Source organism: Giraffa tippelskirchi, chromosome 5 (genome assembly GCF_054371585.1).
Source record: "Giraffa tippelskirchi isolate mGirTip1 chromosome 5, T2T-mGirTip1v1.2.pri, whole genome shotgun sequence".
In the NCBI taxonomy this organism is placed as follows: domain Eukaryota; kingdom Metazoa; phylum Chordata; class Mammalia; order Artiodactyla; family Giraffidae; genus Giraffa; species Giraffa tippelskirchi.
Window position 1 is genome coordinate 73707684 of NC_137279.1, and position 13756 is coordinate 73721439.

General features: G+C 47.2%; 1 protein-coding gene across 1 annotated transcript; it reads right to left on the bottom strand.

Moving 5' to 3' along the window:
- Window positions 1-445: 445 nt before the first annotated feature.
- IL19 (interleukin 19) lies at window positions 446-6109 on the bottom strand. Its single transcript, XM_081486975.1, has 5 exons — window positions 5966-6109; window positions 5757-5822; window positions 3199-3351; window positions 2201-2269; window positions 446-556 (listed from the first exon to the last, which is right to left on the bottom strand). The coding sequence occupies exons 1-5, from the start codon at window positions 6107-6109 to the stop codon at window positions 446-448; spliced, it is 543 nt and encodes a 180-aa protein (XP_081343101.1).
- Window positions 6110-13756: the final 7647 nt, after the last annotated feature.

Genomic DNA, 13756 nt, shown 5'->3' on the forward strand with positions numbered 1-13756 from the left:
TTGGTAAAGAACAGAATTTATTAGGAAAAACCAGACAGTACAATATGCACCACAGGATATCGCTTAGCTCCCATCACAGACATGGGATAAGAAACTTCACAATAAATTAGGGACACCCACTCTCTCCCTCCAGGACGGCCCCGCAGGACCTCTCAACAGACATACTTTGTTACAAATATAAAAACAGTAGACTGCTTGGATACCTTCAGGTGAGATCAGACAAGCTGGGCCCAGCCAGTGAGACTTTAGCCACAAGATGAGGTGTGCTCATACCCGGAATTTCCCCTTACAAGACCTCAGCCCAGAGAAGAGAATTCCAAACAAGCAGGAAGACTTCCTCAAAAAGACCCTCATTGGCATAAAACAGGGCCTCTCCCATCCCCCTCCCCTTCAAAGTTGGCTGTCCCCCACCAGAAACCTCTCAGGGGCTGGTCATCCTCCCAAATTAGGTTCCTTGTCTTGAGGCAGCAGAAGTTCCTCGATGATGCTTGTCAATCCAGGCTAGAAAGACGTCCAGCTCGCCCAGAGACTTAATGGCAGCAGATCGGACCTCCAGCTGAAACCATGCAAATCATCATCATACCCTGCCTTTCTGAAATGTACCATAGTTTTCAGTCACTTGCCCCATGTTCTAGTCCCCATGAGGTTTACTTTTTGTGCAACCATTATCTCCACAGGGCATACAGACCCCAAATTATTTTCCTAACAGATGACCTAAATTGTTTTCTATAAACAAACAGTTAAATCATGTCAGTAACTTATAAACAAAATAAGAAGTTCTTCATTCTTTGCCCTCTGTTTTTCTTTTTCCTATATTTCACAGGAAAAAAATAAATAAACTTGCTTTTCTGGAGCTCTGCTTACTTTCCTGTTCGCATCAGCTTGGTCTACTACTTCCACTCTCCCTGAAAGCTGCAGACTCAGAGGGGCCCAGCAATGAGAAGGGGGAACATTGTGTCTCCATTGGATGTTGCAGCCCCCTAAGAAGGTGTCCTACCCAAAGTCACACAGCCAACTGGTAGCTGAGTTAGACTGAAACCCAATCTCCTGACATATTCCAGCTCTTCCTCAGCAGAGTGGAGGAGATGGTAAGATACAAAAGTATGTCCTGTGGAGCCAGACGGCATGGGATTGAGCCCTACCTCCATCATTTAGTTGTGGTATAAACTTAGTTAAATTACTTAACCTGTTTGTGTCTTGGTTTTCTAACTTATCAAATATAGACAATGGCTTGTGGCATTGCTGTAAGGAATAAGGGTGCTAATACATTTAGGGCACTTAATACCTGGTTCATAGGAAGAACCATATGAATTTCAGCCATCGTGATACTACTCTATGGAGCCTCTCCACAAACAAGAATAGCTCTGAACAGACGCTGCAGCTCTTTGTTATTCAAAGCAATTGGCTCAATCCGGGAATGTGGGTGAACCAAAGAATCTCAGACCTCATTCCAGATCTACCAGCCAGAATCTGTATTTCAACAGAATCTCTAAATGATGCAGGTAAGAGACAGTGCTTCTAACTCCACCTCTACATGAGACGTGCATACAACATCTGCACCTACAAGAGAAGCACTGTTCATCACCACACAGGATGCTGATGACAGTTACTAGACACAGTGACACAGAAACAACGCTACCAGGTAGCATGTTTCATGCATAACAGCTTACAATTCACTGAGGCTCTTTGCTCCCTCTGCATTGTGCATGCATGCATGCGTGCTAAGTCACTCAGTTGTGTCCAATTCTGTGTGGCCCCATAGACTGCAGCCCGCCAGGCTCCTCTGTCCTTGGGATTCTCCAGGCAAGAATAATGGAGTGGGTTGCCATGCCTGACCCAGGGATCAAACGCGCGTCTCTTACATCTAACCTGCATTGGCGGGCAGGTTCTTTACCACTAGCACCACCTGGAAAGCCTCCCTCTGCCTCAGCCCCATCTTAAACAATGTGTGCTTTCCCTCAGACTTGAACATAGTTCTGACATGTGAGGGTTTAAGAAAACGGTGGAGGCATAATGGGGAAGGAGAGCCCAGAAAATTAATAAATGAGGTTAAGACCAACACACTCTTTGCAGACACAGAACTGGGCAGACCAGCCATCAATACTGTTGAGTAAATGGATGAATTTGAGCAGGGAGGAGGCTGCCCATTCAGGCTGCTACATCCCATCTCCACCTTCCCTGTCCTCTCCCCCTCCCTTACCTGATCATAGTTGTCATGGATGATTCTGGTTGCATTGGTTGCTTCCTGTCTGCAGTGACACAGCTTCTGCTATGGTAAAATGGAGATAGCAACCATCAGAAGACTTTTCCACCCTGGCTCACTCTTAACACCACCTCCTGTGTGAGGACTGATAGTTCTCCTTCCTCCCAAGGTGAGAGTCAGGTGAGTCAACCCAGGGGGCCGTAGGGGCTGTTTGTAGAATCACCTTGCATTTGACCAGGGCTGGAAAGGCCCAGGAGAGCAGGAGCCAAGTCTGTCTCATCACCACTCTGTGAATGCAACACTGCTCTAGGCAGGCACTCAATGAATATTTGTTGGGCTAGTCAATTAAATAATTGGTTAAATGCATCTTAATGTAAGTGGGACAGGGGTCATGACTTCTTCTAACAATTTTAGGATCTAAGGCACAAAGAGGTGAAGTAGCTTGTCACAAAGTCACAGAGGAAATCATTGGCAGAGATGGGGCCAGAACCCCCGGTTTTTCTCCTGGTCTAAGTTTTTATTGGCTCTTGGGAGCTCGGTTTTATTTCTGAGGTTTGTTTTTAACAAATCACAATTGAGTGTATAGGTGATGCTTAGGATAGGCTATATACCAGGGAACCACCCAGAGGTTGACTGGTATGGAAACCCCAAGGGCCTGGAACAAAGAAACTAGGGGTGTGCCTGTGACAAGCCCAGAATCCTCAACATGCCTCTCTCACAGGCCAGTCCCAGGATCACTTAAGAGATGCTTTGAGGTAAGTTGGTCATCCCAGGAAGATTATCCATGAGGAAACCGGGTCTGATGAAGAGGAAGCCCTGGGTGAGGAGGAAGCCCTGGGCAAGGAGGACCCACTAGAAGTGGTTCTCGACACTTCTGCACGTGGATGACAGAGCAGGGAATTTCCCTTGGGCCCAGAACCATTTCAGAAGGCCACGTAGGGCCAGCGTGTCCTGGGCTCCATGGGGCAGGCAGCAAGCAGATGCTGGTGACTCACACATTGTTGTAGAGTCTTCTGCATGTAGAGGAAAGAGTTGGCAAGGCTGCTGATTTTTCTCATGATTTGGGGGTTCAGCTCCTGATGGTCCTTGAACACCCTGTCCACATAAAATGCCAGGAGGTTCTTGGTCACGCAGCATACATCTAAGGGCTACAGACACAAATTAAGGATAGCCCCAGAGGACCTCTTCTCTTATTATCCTAGAGACAAAAGCAGCCTGCTTGGGTTGGGGCAACAAGGAGTGAAGTAACTAAAAGCCATTTTTTTTAATTTGTATTGGTCTCAGAGTATCTTCTTATGACACCAAAGCTGCTTATGACAAAGTCACCAAGAAGAGATTGCAGTTCTTACCCTCTTTTCACATGGCCAGGAGATATAGTCACAAGGGATGGTGCCCAGTTATAGGCTAGAATTTTCTCTACAGCATCCCTGACATATCATCACTAACTTCTGCTTAACTGCTTCCAGCGATCAGACACCTCCCTTTTGAAAAGACCGATGTCTGAGCAGCTTTCTTGAAAAGCACTTCCTTACATTGTGCTTCCTTACATATGCATCTCTGTAACATCTCCTAGCCACTAACTAACAGGTGTTTACTTAGTGACTACTGCATGTCAGGCTTGTGCTAGGTACATATTCCTTTCAGTGTGATGACTGCTCGTCTTTCCTCTAGTCTGTTCTTTTTAAACTTCAAGGATCACTTGGTTGGAGTGGAGATATGCAAAAATGGAAACTGACAGCTGCAGAAATGCATGCACCTGGGCAGGTCCTCCTTAGAAAAGCTCCTGACTTCCTTGGGCATGGCTCAGGGCAACTAGCCAGCCAGGGTTTCCTTCTTGCAGTTTGCACTCCACCCTAAGAGCCAGTGTAGGAGATTTATAGGTCAGTCTGAGAAAAGAAGGGTCTACAGCAACGGTGCATCTATATCTTCATTAGCATTAAGGCAGCAAAGCCTCCTTGGCCCAACAGTCAGCTTTTCCTGGATGGAAACTCAACTTGCAACACAAAACCTCTCCTCTTCCTCTGCTCCTTCTAATTCCCTTCACCAAAGGGGTAAAAAGTTGTAACCTTTGTCTCATCAAAGAGGGAGAGGGGAAGAGAATAAATATGACAATGACCTGCATCCTCATCGACCACTTGCCTTACACCACATCAACTATTTCTAGACCTTGAGAAGACAAAGAAACAGGGGCATGAGACTTGAGAGTCTATTTATGACAACCACTACTAACTAGACATTCTTTCTCCCAAGACCTCAGTTTGGTCATTTGAAAAGGATGGTTTCAAAATAGATGGCCTTTGGGTCCCTTCCAGCTATAATATCCTGTAAGTCTTCTATACCATTGACTAGAATAGAATTTAGGAAGTGGCTCCTTGTGTTTACCATAAATAAATCAGGCCTAAGAAGGAAATGGCAACCCACTCCAGTATTCTTGCCTGGAGAATCCCAGGGACGGCGGACCCTAGTGGGCTGCCGTCTATGGGGTCGCACAGAGTCGGACACGACTGAAGCGACTTAGCAGCAGCAGTAGCAGCAATACTGTCTAGAAGAATGATCTTGTGCCTTATACTCTGTCACATAAATAGCTGAAAGAACTGGATGTCTCTAGAATGCTATCGAGGACTGGCGGAGCTCACTTTTGAAGGTACTTCTCATTGGCCCCTTCTGTGAAGTGAATCATCACCTCGTAAGTCAGCTGTTTTCTAACGCAAGCACTCTCAGCACCTCTAGTCTGGCAATTAGACATTCTCTCCCTGCCTCTGGCCTCAAGCTGTCTATTGTAAAGAACATCACCAGACTGTCTTTCTAAAAGACTCTGTGGTCGCCCACTCTGGTTCAAAAGCCTGCGGGAGCTCCCTGTGGCCTGTTATAAGGCCAAGGCTCAGACTTCTCTGCCTGTCCAGTGGTTAGGATTCCACACTTCCTCTGCAGGAGACACAAGTTCCCCAGCTGGGTAACTGAGATCCCACAAGCCGCTCGGTACGACCAAAAATAAATAAAGCTGAGGCTCAGCCTGGCTCTCAAGTTTGCCTCTTTTTTTTTTCTGTCGTGCCTCATCGCTTGAGGGATCGTAGTTCCCTGACCAGGGATTGAACCCATGCCCCCGGCAGTGAGAGCACAGAGTCCTGATTACTGGACCACCAGGGAATTCACCCCAGCTGCCTCTCTGTCCCCTGACACGTATTTCCATTGATCTTACACACCTATTCCCCTCAAGCCCTTCCTTTCTTTTAGCCACTAACCCCAAGCCTCTTCAGCTTTTGAGACACTGCTCGTTGTCTCAGCTTACCCACAAAACCTGCCAAAGTCACTCTAAGCCATATCTGAGCATGTGACACCTTAATCACTGGTGGGGTGAACACCTTCCCTGGGGTTCAAGTTCCCCGAGACAGGAGCGCACCCTCGCACATCAGCTGACACATGAGGAGTTGGAGGAGCCTCAGAGTCCGGGGAGGTCAGGGAAGAGATGCGCACTACCTGAGGATTCCCCCTCAGCCCTGGGCCACTTCCCCACAAAACTCCAGGAGAGGAGCGAGCAGACAGAGGCCGGTACCTTAGTGCCATGCAGGGTCTCCGATGGGGACAGGATGGTGACGTTTGGGAAGGTGTCCTTAGCCTGCTACAGAGGAAAACACGACAGACACAAGCAGTGAGTACTTCACATCCTCCAGAGACACCGAGGTGATGAGCAGGAACTGGCTGTCATGTTAAGAGGTAAAGTGAGGCACGCGCCCACGCCTTCACCCCCAAACCCGCACTCACAATGGCTGTTTTGATTCCTCGGAAGCTCTCCTCCATACGCTGCAAGTTCATGGAAATCAGGCATCTCCTGAGGCCTCGGGCCTGCACGGAGCACAGGAAGAGCCCTGCACCCAGGAGGCAGAGGGAAACGCACGGAGCCTTCATGTCCTGCAGGGAGGGGTGAAGTGAGCTTTCCGGCCAAGAGTGGAGAGCGACGAAAGAGACCCCGACTGAGTCCCCGTTCGGACCTCGCGAGGCCGGTCAGAAGGCAACCCAGAAAGCAGGATTCGGGCCCTCAGCCTGCGGACCCCAGGGGCATGTGTCTCCTTGTCTGGTTTCTTTGAATCGGTTGGGTTAGCCCTTCCCTGTCCCCCCTGCTGCGCCCGCTCCACCCCCGGAAAGCCTGATCCGCAGTGCTCTCCCAACTTTCAAGGAGTAAATTTGTGTGTAAATCATTCACATGACTCAACACGGCTCGTTTTTCAACAGGGGTGAGAAGCGGTTTTTTTTAATAAATTAAATAGGAAAAACAGGGTTGGTAATATGCCCTAGAAATTAGGCAACAGATCTGAAAAAACCATAAAACAGATTTCACTTTTTTATGTTTGCCCCCGAAATAGGAGATATCCTTTTGTTATATCCCCACTTGGTAACTAAGTTACATCCCCACTGTGTAACTGCTTAAAATCACTCCTTTGATGCCAACTGTGAAGATGTCACCAGCTGAAGAAGAAGGGAAAGGGAGGTACGGGGCATCTAATAACCCATTAGCCGCAGTGTCGAGGGAGACCCGCACATGGCAAGGTGGCAGCTTCCTCTCCATCACCCACCGAGCCAGGAGGTGCAGGGACGTGCTTGCCCCTCGCTAACCTCTAGCCAGGGCCAAACCAAGATCCCTGCTGCCCCCGCCCCCCGCCCAGTTCTCACACCCCCTCCTGCCTCTGTCTTTCTCTTTTCACTGAACCACTTTCAGTGATGTCATGTAATATATCTTGAGAAAAGTGCTCAAAGCATGATTGTACAGCCTGTTGAGTTCTCCTCCTCTGACTTTTCCCAGCACCAGCACACATTTCACAAACAGAGCCAAGCGTTAAAAATAAGTCCAAGGGCAACACATGTGAATGGACTAGCCTCTGCCCGGCGGCGTCCATGGTGGAAACTGAGTGCTCGGCTCCAGCCACGTGTGTGCTGTGTAAGCGCGGTGCATGCCACAGTGGATGAGAGGGGGACAGCGAGCATAGGAAGCCGGCTGGGGGCTGTGGACGCCGCCACTTCTAACCACGCCTGTGGGAGAGCGTGAGCCGGGTCATCCTCTGGAGTCCCAGGCTCTTCTCCAGAAGCTGAGAAGTGGTGACTCCTGCTTCAAAGACTGTGTTCCCTCAGCTCTCCTTAACTCAGCGTCATTCCCAGCAAGGGACAGCTGGGCGCTGAGACCTCACTGGGGAGCAGGCATTGTGCTAAAGAGCTTGATTTCTCTTCTTCCAGCCAGTTTCTAGCAGAACAAAGAAACAGACCCCATTGACAGGGGAGGCAATAGAATCCCCCAGAGCTCTCTCCCCTCAAAAGACAACTGGGGTGCTTCTGGGGAGTCAAGTGACTAAAGGGGGCACCATTTTTCTGCTGACAACTCTCAGAAGCAGTGGGGTGTTGCCCGCTCACCCCCACTGGGAACCTCAGAGGAGAAAGATGTCCCTCAGGTGATTCCAGCCATTTTGTCTGATTTCAGGCAACAGTAGTAGCTAACATTTATCATGCCTGCCTCGTGCCTCAGGCTCCATGCCAAGTATTTTCCATAGTTATCTAATGCTCCCAACCAGGCTATGAGGGTGGTTCTCTTTCCATCCCCATTTTACCAGAGAGGGAACTGACTCTTAGCGAGGTGGAGAAACCTGCCCAAAGTACGTGGCCACTGAGCTGCGGAACCAGGATGAGAGGGCAGGCGGCCCGCTCCCCTCACCCCTGCACCACCCCACCCACAGCACCGCTGCCTAGATCTCAGCTGGAGGTCCAGCAGATCCCCTTGCAGCAGACAGACAGGAACAAACTTCTGCCAGGTCCCACCAAGCCAGTGATACTCCTTATATGTAAAAATATACTTAATAACTGCAAATGATTAAAAATATATACACTATAAAGTTCCCAGAAGTTTTTAGAATTAAAAAAAGTTCATAGTAAATGCTAGACTCCTTTGCCTTGAACACTCCTACACTGCTCTGTATGCGTGTGTGTGTTTGTCGCTCCGTCGTGTCCAACTCTTTGTGATCCTATGGACTGTAGCTCGCTAGTCTCCTCTGCCCATGGAATTCTCCAGGCAAAAACCCTGGAGTGGGTTGCCGTTACCTTCTCCAGGGGATCTTCCTAACCCAGGGATCGAACCCACGGCTCCCACATTGCAGACAGATTCTTTACCATCTGAGCCACCATGGGAGCCCCCTATACTGTTGACGGGTATGTAAATAGGTGCAGCAGCTATGGAAAACAGCATGGAGCTTCCTTAATAAACTAAACAAGGAGTTCCCATATGATCCAGCAATCCTACTCCTAGGCATATATACAGACAAAAATATAATTCAAAAATATATATGCACCCCTTTATTCATAACAGCACTGTTCACAATAGCCAAGACATGAAAACAACGTAAATGTCCATTGACAAAACGAATGGATGTATACACTTGGTCACAAAAATGAATGAAATAATGCCATTTGCAGCGTCATGGATGGACCTAGAGATTATTGTACTAAGCAAAGTAAGTCAGAAAGAGAAAGACAAATGATGTGCTTACATGTGGAATCTACAATATGACACAAATGAACATATATATGAAAGAGAAACAGACTCGCCGATTTGGAGAACAAACTTGTGGTTGACAAGGGGGAGGGAGGTTGGGGAGGGAAGGACTGAGAGTTTAGGATTAGCAGACACAAATTACTGTATATACAACAGATAAGCAGCAAGGTCCTTCTGTGTAACAGAGGGAACTATAGTCAATATCCTGTGATAAGCCATCACAGAAAAGAATATGAAAAAGTATGGATATATATATATACATAACTGAATCACTCTGCTGTACAGCATAAGTTAACACAACATTGTAGATCAATACACTTCAATAAAACTTCAATACGATCATCATGTTTCTGAAAACAAACTAGATCCCTTCCTATTTCCTTTCTTCCTTCCTCCTTTCCCACTCTGCCTCTCTACTTATTGAGAAGAAAGGACTAGAAAGTTCAACTGGAACACCCCTCCCCGTTCTACAAAACGCCCCGTGCCTGGACTACCGTAGGCTGCTCACAGCGACCACATGTCACCTCTCTGCAGCTGTAAAGGAAGAGGGCTGGGATGGTGATGAGCAAAGCCTCTGAGGACAGACGCCGTGAGCCTCACCTCTCACAGGGTGCTCCAGGGCCGCCCCTACGCCTTCTCTCTGCACTCCTTGCCACTTGGAAAGGGCTGGTCACTTTTATGCAGGTGAACACAAGGAAATGCTGTCAGGGTTTACTGGGTGGGTCCATCTGGGGGGAGATCGTTTTTCCACACCTTTCCTTAGTATCTTATTTCCTGAATTGTTTTCTTTTGCTTTTCAGATACAGCTGATTAATCATTATTAAGAAATGCGTCTTTCTTCTCAGTCTTGACAGGCATCTTCTAGGAAAAATGAGCTCCCCAACTCTATGCAAATGAGATTCTCTTGCAATTCTGTGTCCATACAGAAAAATCCAAGTTAGATCACTTTCCTGAGAGCTGTGGCATGTCACCAATTGTACCCTGCAGGCAACGTCAGGAAAGCAGTCTTCTGACAGCCACGCCCTGCCACAGCCAGCCCTGAGATTCTGCAGGTGCCCCAGCTCCTGTCCGCTCCATCTGCTTGAGCTATGCAGCACCTAACATGTGCCAGGTGCTAGCTAAAGGCTTTATGTGCATTATTTTGTTTTTTGTCTTCAGGAAGGTTTTTTCTTCCTCTCGTGGAAATGTAAGGGTTTCTTTGGGCATCTTCTCTGTCTTCAGCCTCTTGTCCCTTAGACAGCCCTTTCATTCTTAATCAATGCAGAGGGAGAAAATGAGACTTGGAGGCAGAGGAGCTTAGCAGCCAGGAGCAGCTTGGGAACAGAGACTGGAATCCTTGATCTTGGGTCAGAAGACCCTCTATCTAAATTACTTTTTTTTATACAATCTCTACACCACCAGTTCTTCAAGAATCAGGGTTTGGGGCGATGGTGATTAAAAAAAGATAGGGTGTAAAAATTTCCTCTCCAAACAAAAACTCCCAAAACAGACAGAGCCTGTTTTTACCAAAACGAAACAGCTTGGGGATGGGGTGTAATTATAAGAAACCCCATGGGCCCTTTGGACAACAAGCTGGAATGGACTCTGCCCTGTAGCCAGCCTGGGGAGACAGAGTGGTGGGCAGGGCCCTAGTGGGGAAAGAAGAGGGACAGGGAACACTGAGGACAATTTATGGGCAAAGATGCAAGGAAGTGGAGCCACAGGGGCTGGACGCCTTGTGGTCCAGCATCTTGGACCTAATGAAATAGTACACGTTAAGGGAAGCAGTCGATTGCAGTGGTCACAGCGTCGCTCTAGATTTAAACCCTGGCTCTCCCTCTTTTCTGTGTGATACTAGACAAGCTACTCAAAACCTCCCCGAAGTTTCCTAAAATAGGTAAAAATAAACTGTGAGGCTCTGAATGATCTAATGGACTTGACCCTGGTGGGTACTCTATAAATATCATTTACTCTGATGCTGTGTGCCAGGCACCTGGAAAATGAGAAGACACCTTTTTAGGACTTAGTGTCTCTTTGCTCCTTCTGGGGAGGAGAGGAAGAGCTACTCTTGAGTCCAGAGACCTCCCCCTCCTCACTCCTGCTTCTCCTGGGAGGGAGACGGGCAAGGGAGTGGATGCTGTTTTTACCAGGACTGCCTGAGCTGCCGGCTCATAGCTCACAGATGGTGAGTGGATTGCAACACTGTCTGTGCTGACTCTTAGCCTGTATTCATCACCTTGTGCTCAGACTGTGTGTTCTCATCCAACTTTGATTTCAGGACAAAGATGTCACATCAGGAAGCTTGTAGAGAAAGGAAAAATATGTGCTGTGTTCATAGCTCCACTCCAGTATACTCTGTATCATAGTAACTGGGACTGCAACTCTGGAGCCAGCCAACTCAGGCTGACTGCCTCTGCTTGCTTTGGCTGTCAGACTAAAAGCAAGCCAGTTAATCTCTGTGCCTCTGTTTATTCATCTGCAAAATGGTGTTAATTATGCCTGATGAACATTCACCATGCAGGCATGGTGTGTAGACTACATGATTAAATGTAAGCCTTTAGCACAAGGCCTGGAAAATAATTAGCGATTAGAAAATGATAGCTTTGTTATTAATTTTACAGCACCTCCCTTTAAGTTCCTAAACTAGGAGAAAAGAGGGACAATAAGAAATTATTTTTCTCCATCCTAAGCCTTGCTACTAACAATATAAAAAGACAAGAATACAGATTGAGGCATTCCTCCTAGGATTGCAATCAAACTGTGGATTTGATCCATAGATGTGGGTTCTATCTAGCCTAGAATTGGGTCTTCTAGAGCCAGCTGACCCACCACTGGGATACCAGAGCTTCATTTCGCATTTGTTAAATGGGGACACAGACAAAATGAAGGAAAACCAGAGACCGAGATGGAGATGCTCTGAGTTTTATGTGTACTGGACACAGCTGTCTCACACTTTCCAATCCCCTATCCTTCCACTCCAACTCCATGAACTGTTCAAGATGCTGCCAAGGCAATTTCTTCTCCATAAGAGGGTAGAGTTTGCCTCTCCTAAGAGCCAAGTCTTGGAGCTCAGACAAGAAGTGAACCAGGCATTGTGCAACCCCAGAGGGCACCACGCCCAATGCCTTTTATGGGAATGAGGTGCCATAGAGTTGAGCAAGGTACAGCCCTACTGAGTGACTTGGAGGAAATGACTTAGGTTTATATGCCTAACTTCAGTGATATATGAGGAAAATCGTATAGTTGTGAGGACTGTATGACACTTGAAAGTATGATAGAGGAAGAATTTGTAAAAGAAAGAAATTCTGATATTGATGAATGGATATTTCATTTGGGAAGTAAATGCAGATTTAGAAAGAATATAAATGATTATTCACTTTTCTGTCTTTTTATTTATTATATTTTAAATTGAAGTATAGTTGCTTTACAGTGTTGTGTTAGTTTTAGGTGTACAGCACAGTGGTTCAATTATACATATTGTTTTCAGATTCTTTTGCTTTATAGGTATTACAAAATATTGAGTATAATATAGAAAACAAACATACTTATCAGAGAAAAGGAGGGAGGGATAAATTAGGGAGTTGGGATTAACATATACACACTGCTGTATATAATAAAGTAGATAACTAACAAAGACCTAGTATATAGCATAGAGATATATACTCAGGAATGTAAATTTTGAATGTCTTGGTAAATGTATCTGGATTGTAATAATATGTTTTTAACTGTATATAACTTTTTAAATAAAGCAAAAAAAAAAAAAAAGATAAAATTTCCGGTTCTGTTGTTCTCGTTGAGTGGCTCTGTAAATAGCTGTAGTTTTGGTGTGTCAGTGGAAGGAGGTGAACACAAGGTCTTCCTGCTCCAATCTTCTTGGCCCCTCTCCTGGGGCACCTTAAGCCTGAAACATTTCTCCTCTATCTGGGATTCAGAAATGAGAGTCAGAAAAGACATCAAAGAGCACCCAGTTTCACGTTCCCATTAAAGCCATGAACAAACGGAGACATGAGCCAGCCCTTCCTTTACCCAGCAAAGACGCGGCACACAGTTCTCAAACCTCCTTGACCTGGCTTCCAGCCTTTTCTAAGCCCATGCTGCCTTCCCATCCCAGGACCGGGTGGACAGGAACCAAACAGTGGGGAGCCTCAAGCCTATGTAGCAGGGGAGGTGACGTCAGTCTTCCAAGCCAAGCTGTTCTGACTTGCTTTCACATAGGAAGTTGATGACCTGAGGAAATTCAAACTGACCACCCCTGTGTTGATGCGGAGAGAAGCACAGACCCACCTTGGGAACCTGTCCCCCACCAACCTGGCCTTTCCTTCTCCATTTTCACTCCCAAGGTTCTCAGCTGCCACCTGGTGGTCCAGAGCCTCAGATCCTGTTTGACATCAATGGGTTCTTTGGTTCAACTGCCCAGAAACAGCCCCTGTGGAGACTGGCAGAGGGAGCAGGGATGGGTCATGGAAAGAGTCCAAGCGCTACCTCCCCATTTCTGTCCCCAACAACCCGTCCTCCCCCAGGTCCCTGATTGTCTAAAACACAAACCCAGTCTTGGTGTTCCCCAGCCGAAAGCCCCCCACATGGTCCCGGGGCCTTCAGGGTGAAAGAGACTGCTCCCCGTGCCACTTCAGCCCCCTCACAGCCTGGACTCTGACCACATCTTCAGCCACACCCCTCGTGATGAGCCTCCACACCTCACCTAGAAAGCACCCCATGTGCTCGTCTGCCTTGCAAATGCCTACTCGGCTTTCAAGGCTTAGTCCAGAGTGACTTTCTTGCAAAGTCTCTCCCCTTTTCCTTGCCCTCTCCCCTCTTCTCTCCACCTTCCTACCCCCACCCTGCTTGACTTCTGTTTCTTTCACATTCCCACTGATTGGATACAAAGACACACAGTTAACTTTGAATTTCATATAAAGGCATCTCAGTGTTTATCCACCTGAAATTCAAAGTTAACTGAACATCCTGTATCTTTATTTGTTAAATCTGGCCACTTTTCACTGAACCCTCCACAGACTTCAACCCCCGCCAGGGCCAAACGCATG

What these genes read in the sequence shown, in the direction of transcription:
- IL19 (XM_081486975.1), bottom strand. Translation starts at nt 6,109, where the DNA reads ATGAAGGCTCCGTGCGTTTCCCTCTGCCTCCTGGGTGCAGGGCTCTTC. An exon ending in AGACCCTGCATGGCACTAAG is followed by an intron (nt 3,352 to 5,756) that starts GTACCGGCCTCT and finishes TTGTGTCTGTAG; the next exon opens with CCCTTAGATGTATGCTGCGT. An exon ending in AGAAGACTCTACAACAATGT is followed by an intron (nt 2,270 to 3,198) that starts GTGAGTCACCAG and finishes ATTTTACCATAG; the next exon opens with CAGAAGCTGTGTCACTGCAG.